This window comes from Canariomyces notabilis (assembly GCF_033297395.1).
Source record: "Canariomyces notabilis strain CBS 508.74 unplaced genomic scaffold N656scaffold_43, whole genome shotgun sequence".
NCBI lineage: Eukaryota > Fungi > Ascomycota > Sordariomycetes > Sordariales > Chaetomiaceae > Canariomyces > Canariomyces notabilis.
Genome location: NW_027041865.1, coordinates 22111 through 30189, shown reverse-complemented (window position 1 = coordinate 30189; position 8079 = coordinate 22111). Strand labels below are relative to the sequence as shown.

Genomic DNA, 8079 nt, shown 5'->3' with positions numbered 1-8079 from the left:
CGCATCCAGCTTCAGGCGCTTAACTAATATGTTTGAGGCCCAGCGACATACATTCGCTTCTCGCTGGGAGAGAAACCTTGGTGTCATCGATGAGTTTGCACCGCGGATGCGAAATGACAAGGGGTTCTGTGGCCGCCCTTGCTCCGGCTGTTTGCGTCCATCGATGCCCAATAGATTGGGAACAAGAGAGTGCTGTTCTCGGTAATAGAGCCTTGCTAGCTTCGGTAGCTGGCCGGCGATTGCTGGCCGTACAACTTGCAGCGCTATGTCGCTTGCCTGACACGCCATGAATGGCTCAGAGAGAGTAATACGGTAGGACGGCTGCCATCTTGGGCCCCATTGACCTGTCTCAACAATCGCGAACATGACGAGTCACTACCACGACGCGGCTATGGCATCTCTTCTTTTTGTGTGACTTTTCTCCTTTCCTTACGCCTTCCCTCTCTCTTCTCCGTCTTTCTCCTTCACAGTCCATTGTGTCTGATCATCACATTGTCGCTTTGTTATTGCATCTCCTTTGTAATTGTCTTGCTTTGTGACTCGTTTTTGGAAACAAGCCTTGTGTCACAAGTTCCTTTTGGTTTTGAAAGCCATTCTTATTCCGTTGGCCTCTCGTGGGCAGGTCCTGCGCGAAGAAGGTTGAAGATCTTCTCCAATTCGGTTCGACCCTGTTGGGATATCTCCTCAACTCTCAACATCCATCTACAGGAGAGATGCGTACCACAGCACTAATACTGCATGCCCTATCGTTCATTGCTGCCGCTGAGGCTGGGCCTCTGAGGAGTCGCCAAAGACACCATGCGCCGGCAGCACCAAGGCAATTCTCAAACACCACCATCACCTCGACGACGAGAAATGGAGTCCCAACCGTCTTGTCGTCAACCCTTCATGGCAGTCCTTCGACTCTTGAGAGCACCACACCCACTACCCCGACCACAGGGTTGAGTGAACAGTCTACCGCTTCCACGGGCTCACCATCAACCGACCAGTCATGCTCGGGGACGCCTGGCTCGGGACATGCCTCGAGCACTTCGTCTCCCAGCAGCTCGCCGAGTTCTGTACTTTCTAGCACCGTGCCCGCCAGCTCAACTCTCTCATTACCACCCCTGCAGAGCTCACTCACGCTCCCGCTCGCAGGGACCGGCAGTACAGCAACCTCACCGGCGTCCTCCACGAAGGCGTCCTCTACAACACCGTCATCTGCTTCCCCAAGCACGGCAACAACAGCCTCCAGCCCCTCGGCCTCTCCAACAACTGATGGCTCGTCCATGCTTAGCCTGACGACACTCACCACCATCACCAGGCAGAGCTCGACTTCTGCAACATCTGCCGCGCTATCTTCCAAAACTCAAGATTCCCTTTCGTCTGCTACCCTTACCGTTACGGGGGCGCCCATTACCGCTCTTCCAACTGTCGTCCAGCCTCCACCCACTTCTACCGGCACTGTGTCCCCTGCTGTATTCGAGAGCAATCTTGCCGAGGCGCGGAAGTACAATGAAATCTTCGCCACCCTGACTGCACAATCCGCCTGCAAGCTTGGCCAAGCTGCATGTATTGCTGGGAGCATTGGGACCTGCGCAAGCGGCGAAAGTTTCGAGCTCATTCCTTGCCCTGCAGGAAGTGCCTGCTTTGCGTTGCCCATGAACACCACCGAAGGCGTGATACTAGGGTGCAACGACATTGCAGTAGCCAAGGGGATTCTGGGCACGGTTCCGAGCGCGTTGCTTCCGACTGCCTCGTCGACTGGGGCGGTGACGGCGACTCCAACGTCGGGCACTGCCGGGTCGAGTGCCTCCACGCCGATCACTTCCATCGAGGAGTTCACGAGGACCGCGACGGTAACTATGTCATCTGGGACCGTCACCGTGACCCTAACGATTGATCCCGATCTCGGAGCATCCTCGACGGCAGCCTCAACCACCTCACCTGCCATTACGAGCCCTATTTCAGAAGTTGTCACCACGATCACAATCACATCAGTAATACCCGTCTCAACAGTGTCCACTTCACCGCCGGCCGTTTCAACCACTTCGAGCAACCTCCTCCCTCCCGGATTTGATCCCGTCCCAAGTGTCATCGACCCAGATCTCAGCTCCATTTTCGGCCCGCCCCAAACAACGGCGGCCCCGCCGTCTAGTACCACGGAAACCCTGCGGGTCATTCCCATTGATACCAGAACCCGGACCAGGAACAGGAGGCCCGAAGCAGCAACCCCACCCCCTGGCGCACCCAATGGTGCGAACGCCGAAGCCCCTGCCACCACCAGCGGGGTGGTAACAGTCACGCAGCTTGTGACGGTCACGGAGACTGAAAGGGAGACCACGACGGTCTTTGCGACTCGGTAGTGCTAGGATATAGGGGTTAGGGATTGTTATTGCGGCTATCTTGTGGCGAGCAGACTGGCTTAGGGTAATAAAGGTAGAAAGACAGGCCGTACCAGATCATTTCTTTTGTCTCTTTTTGTTGTATTTAAGCAGCTATCCTATGTTGGCGTCTGGCAGAGCCTGGTGTTTTGGGACGCGAGTCACTGTAGTCTCTTCAGGGGCATCTAATCTTGGGAGTTTATTGTAGCAAGGCATGAGCTAGCGGAGGTTTATTGTTGATTTAACAGAGTGTATATACCCAACGTACCAGATACAAACTCAGGTGAATTCCACGGGAGAATTCCACAGACTGCTGTCTGCTCCATATGCTGTACTGTTAACTCATGACAAGGGAAGCCCTGATGAGCAGGACCAGGCGCCAGCAGAAGAAAATCCAAACCAGCCTGAGTAGCCACAATATACGGCCATAAGGCAGTGGAGAGCTCGGCATCTGTGGCAACTTCAACCTTGTTGGCGTTGGGAACTGAGGCTAAATAAGGCCATGACTCTATGAGGCTGTATCTCCCAGTGTCACTGACAGGCACCTTTCTTCGCAAGGGGAGAATTGCTTGCCAACGGGATCCTGTCTCATCGTCATTCTCGACGTGTGTGTTACGGGTTAATAGGTCAAGTCAACCCCCAAACTCTCACCCCCCCCTGGGTAGTAGGGTAGACGTACAGTGGAGTGGTAAAGATCCGTAATCTAAGACCAAGAGGTTCCCCGTTCAAGTCGCATGAAAGTCATGTGTTTGTCACACGCATGAGTACCTGGGACTAAGGTACCTTATAACCACACAAGAACCCGAACAACCCGAGCTGAATTTGAAAGCAACGGTTGCTAGCTGGCTGGCTCGCTTACTCCTATATCCACCCCAAGTTGGCTTCCCTGAGTCGAGCTATGGGTACATGGTCCTAGTCAACAGACACAGTAAACATGTCTCCAACATCGAGACAATCCAGCCCCATTAATCTAGGTCCGGCAACCGAGGATAGAGGGATATGAGAGATCTCCCAAAGAATCAGGCCTGGGTACATTGGCCCAGCCCAAGTCAAATGAAACTGGGCGGGTCAACGGAAACATCGCCTGCAGCAAGCCGTACACCCCTTAGCCGGGTGAGGTATGACAACTCGGCCTCGTTGAAAGAGTTCTACATTACGTCGCCTTCTGTGCATACTCTGGGCCCTACCTTCAACACTCTCTGCTGGCGACTCGGACCAGAAATGTGGGCGCAAAGCAGCGCACATGGAACAGATGTGGAACTCGCTCGACCGGGAGAACCTCCCTCCTTAAAACCTCCCTCCCGAGAACCTCCCTTCCTGCCCCAGCAAAAACAGCACCAGCAACAAGCAACAGCAAGCGCCGCCAGCTCACTACAAAACGAGCCGGAGTTTACACCCCACGATCTACCGCCACCGAAAACACTCTCAAGTTACCCAGTTTTACAGATAGATCGTTGACCTTCCTGTTAGTGATAGGTCGGCGAGAATGGCTTTGATTTCGGCAAGCTCTTCCCCAAGCTCAGCAAGGACTTGAGATACGTAACGCGGTTGCTACCTACCTACATAGCAATGCCCGTCTTCATTAAAGTGTACCTAGAAATGGAAAAGCCATTGCACCAAGTAATACGCCATATCTTAGCTACATCCCAAGTTCCTCAATGCCACCTTCCTAGTTGAAATATCTATGCTGCGCCATGCCATGCAAGCAACCTATACGCCATACATGCCAATGCAATGCCTTCAAGTTTGATGCCATCATATTCGTAATCATGTCATAGTATCGTAGGCGAGGTAGAGAGAGCCATCAGCGCCGCCTCCGCCAGCGAGAATTGTGCGCCTGGCCACCTTTGGCCCCTGAGTTCCGCAGCTTGAGCCTCTTGAAGTTTGCGTGAGCCGTCGCTTTGACCTTGCGCACCGCCCTTTTGACCACGCCGTCGGCCGCCTCGGGCTTGTCCTTGTCCTTGTCTTTGTTGCTGGCGCTCTGCTTTTTCTGCCGCGCAGCTGTCTTCTTCTTATTCTTGTTCTTCCCGTCATCGAGGGCGTCGACGACGAATTCCTCGTCGGAATCGGAGCCATCACCAGTGTCGGGTTCTGAGAGACGGAGCTCGTCGTCTCCGTCCACTGCTGTTGCGCTCGCAGCTGTGTTGACAAGCTGCGTCTCGGGGATGACAGCATCGTCCTCGTCCTCGTCATCATCATCATCAGCACCGGTTTGAGAGGTCGGCCGTTTGACTCTTGTCGGCCGCAGATTGGCCCGCCTTGTGGTCCGTTTCTGGCCGCGCTTCTTGAACACACGCGTAGGTTGTTGCTGGCGATCCACGTCTTCGGGGCCGCTGTCGTAGACCCCCTCGTCATCAAACGCCGACAGTAGCACAGGTGGCTGGCGGCTCTTTGCCTCCTTCTCTTCCTCCTCCCTTCCTTGCGGGCCGTTACCGGCGTTACCGCCATTACCATTACCGCCCCCACTGACTAGGTCACCCCCTAACTCCATTTCCCGCATCACCTCCTCCTCCTCGGCATGCGCCTCCTCCTCCAACCGCCTCAGCCCAGCAACAATGCTGCTCAGCCCCTTCCCCTTGGCAGGGCCGAGCCTCCGCGGCAGGCGTAAGGGGCCGATGGTTTTCCATGCCTCCTCTTCATCTTCTTCACCATCCTCTTTCCCCTCGCCCTCACCACCACGCGTATGATTGTCCTCCACGGGAATGTCCGGTTCCGACTCCGGTACCTCATCCACCCGTGACAGTGTCCTTGTCCTCGGAAGGGTCCTTATGAAGGTGGGCGCCTTCGGCGGGTTGACATTGACGTGTCGCCGGCGCAGGAAGGCCGGGGTGGAGAAGATGAGCTGCTGCTTTGCGATTTGCGACGGAGTCGAGCACGATTTGGGGGTGGTGGTGGTGATGGCAACGGCGTTGCCGCCGTCCTGCAGGGGCCGATTGTGGCGTGGGGTTGCGGTTGCAGATGCGGTGTAGAACAGTCCGCCTCCGTGTTCTTGTTGTTCTTCTCGTCCGCCGTCTCTGCTGGACCTGCCGGCGCGGGTTGTTGGGGTCGTGGTGAGCAGGCCGGACACGTCGACCGTGCGGCGGGCTCTACTTGGTGTTGCTGCTGTAAGGGACTTGGACGGGGGAGTGCCGGCGAGCAGGTCAAACAGGCCGAGAACCCGGCCGTCTTTGTGCGGGGTTGGGCTGATCGATGTGGGTGGTTTAGCCGGGGTGAGTACAGTCCGGTTTAGGGATGGGGTGGCGGCTGGTGTGCGGCTCTCGTCTGGGTGCTGATACGCTGCTTTGCGCGGCGTCTGTGCAGGCTTAGACCGCTTGGAAGGCGTCTGCGGAGGGAGGTTCGCATCGGATTGCCTGCGCTTGCGGGGTTGCTGGTTCCTGTCGTCTCCTGGAGGTGGGAACTTGCCTGCGAGAATGTCCCGGAGCTTGTTGTATTGCTTGTATTTCTGAGCTATCCAAGACAAAATGAGTCAGCGTTGTAGTGACGACCAATAGCTGTGCTCAAGATGAGAAACAGAGATACCAATGTCTGGATTCTGCTTGATGTCATTGCGACCGGGCTTGTTCCCTCCGTGTGCACTCGCCCATTCATTCTCCCATTTCTTGAGTTCGGCCCGTAACTGCAAAGATTGATTCTCGTAGCCTGCTCTGGCTTGGTCGTCCATGGTCCGATGCGGCATCGAGTCCATGCGGTGCTTGTGCGATTATGTGATGTTGGTTGGGGTGCTCTCTATGTGGAAAGCAACTTGGCAAGCCTCGATAGCACCGTCCTCCCTTGGACGACGCGTTCAGACGCGTCGCCATTTTTAGCACTCCAGTGCCCCGCGATACGTCCCCTAACGTACCTACGTCAGTGTCTGGGTCTGTGCGCTGCAGGTACTGTACAGTGCGAACTCCACAGCTCTTGTCCTACATTATACTAGTATCCGTACTTCCTCCACTCCTCCACCCATCGCCCCCTCCATTCCCAATTACCTTCTGCTTCGCACACTGCTTAACGGCTCATGGACATAGGGGCTGGCACAGATAGCTCTGATGATATCCAGACTCAGGTCCTTCAGACAACCCTTGCCGAGGTAGCGACATTACGGCAGGCAGCTGCGAGTTCCAACGAGGGCGGCGACGACGCCTCGGAGCGCCCTGATTGCTGCGTCATCTGCCTTGATACAATATCAGATCCTTGCGCCGCTCTGCCCTGCGCGCATTCTCACTTCGATTTCCTTTGCCTGCTCAGCTGGCTGGACCAGCGCCCAGCATGCCCGCTATGCAAAGCGGGCGTATACAAAGTCCGGTACACCGATGCCTCCAAGGGCGAGAGCATCTATCGCGTCCCAAACGCCCCCAAGAACCGCAATAGCGCGGCGACAAGTGACGCCGCCACGCGAACATTCACAGACTCAAGTACGAGAGGAGGCGCCTTCCTACACAATAGCCTATTCCGAGACACGGATAGAAGATGCTCGCGAAGGGGACCCCACCGCCCGAGATCGCCTCCCACCCCAGACGAGGCTATCCAGCGCCGGCGCTACATCTACCGGCACCAGCTGTACTCTCTCCGTAAGTCAGCCATTCTCCCTCTTCCCACTCAAGACCCGTTGAACACAATACTAACCCGTGCAATCCACCGACAAGCAGACGTAGGATCCAACCGCCACTCGCGGTACCGGCCGCAGCCACCCACACCAACCCAGTTGTCGTCGACGCCGCATCTTGTGTCACGGGCCCGCCTATGGATCCGTCGCGAACTGCAGGTCTTTTCATTCCTCTCCGACTCCGACACCGACCCCAGCAGCAACAATAATAACAACAGCCGCCGGCGCGCAAACGCCGAGTTCCTCCTCGAGTATGTGGTCGCCGTGCTCAAGACGGTCGACCTGCAGTCGGCGGGGGGCCACGCCGAGTCCCTGCTGGCCGACTTTCTGGGCCGTGACCACGCCCGCCTGTTTCTGCACGAGCTGCGTTGCTGGCTGCGCAGTCCCTGCGGCTCGCTCGCTGCGTGGGATCGTGAGGTGCAGTACCCGGATCCGAATGTGCGGCGTCCCCGTTCGGGTCATGATCATGAGGATGATGATGATGATGATGATGAGAGGGTAGAAAGGGAAGACCTACCCGGCGGCACAGGCCCAGGCACGTCTTGGCGGGATCGGAGTGGTGGGGATCACTGGCGGGCTGCTGCTCGTGATGCTCATCACCGGGGTAGGAAGAGGAAGGGGAAAGGTTTTGAAGACGATGGTGGTGGTGCTGCTGCTGCTGAGGGCAATCAGAGGGTCAACCGGCCTAGGAGAGATCCGAGGCGAGAAAGGACTCGCACTGGTGAGGGGAGGAGTGGTTGCTGAGATGGCATACCAACCTCACCTTCATGTGTGTGATCACACAAGGCTGGTATGACGAGCCGAATAGATTACCACATGTACGCAGGTACGGTGTATCCTGGCGGTTGGTACATTCACGCAATGGGCGTACGGCCTCCCCCATCGGGTTGCTGCCCCTGGTTCTCTGCTTATGCTGTATGTCGTTGTACGAAAGGCGGATCTCGTGTACAGCCGGCCGGAATATCCAAAGCAATTCGAAAGATGTACGAATCATTTCCCAAGCTATCGGACGAAACCTGGGACGGTTTGACTAACTCCTTACTAAAGCACTGTGGCTAGCGATTTGCCAACAGATGTTCAAATTCTAAGATGCTACACACATTCAGAAGCAAAGATATGCCGAACTTC

At 56.2% G+C, this 8079-nt stretch overlaps 3 protein-coding genes across 3 annotated transcripts; 2 read left to right on the top strand and 1 right to left on the bottom strand.

Annotated features, from left to right (window-relative positions):
* Positions 1–713: 713 nt before the first annotated feature.
* N656DRAFT_802693 (uncharacterized protein) lies at positions 714–2345 on the top strand (the record flags this gene model as incomplete). Its single annotated transcript, XM_064818275.1, has 1 exon — positions 714–2345. One exon carries the CDS (start codon positions 714–716, stop codon positions 2343–2345), a length of 1632 nt encoding a protein of 543 aa, XP_064664972.1.
* Positions 2346–4167: 1822 nt separating this feature from the next.
* On the bottom strand, positions 4168–6024 carry N656DRAFT_720107 (uncharacterized protein; the record flags this gene model as incomplete). Its single annotated transcript, XM_064812426.1, has 5 exons — positions 4168–4347; positions 4411–5016; positions 5167–5342; positions 5454–5810; positions 5883–6024. The coding sequence occupies 5 exons, from the start codon at positions 6022–6024 to the stop codon at positions 4168–4170; spliced, it is 1461 nt and encodes a 486-aa protein (XP_064664971.1).
* Positions 6025–6336: 312 nt separating this feature from the next.
* Positions 6337–8057, top strand: N656DRAFT_785304 (uncharacterized protein). Its single transcript, XM_064816350.1, has 2 exons — positions 6337–6916; positions 6992–8057. The coding sequence occupies exons 1-2, from the start codon at positions 6364–6366 to the stop codon at positions 7693–7695; spliced, it is 1257 nt and encodes a 418-aa protein (XP_064664970.1). The 5' UTR covers positions 6337–6363; the 3' UTR covers positions 7696–8057.
* Positions 8058–8079: the final 22 nt, after the last annotated feature.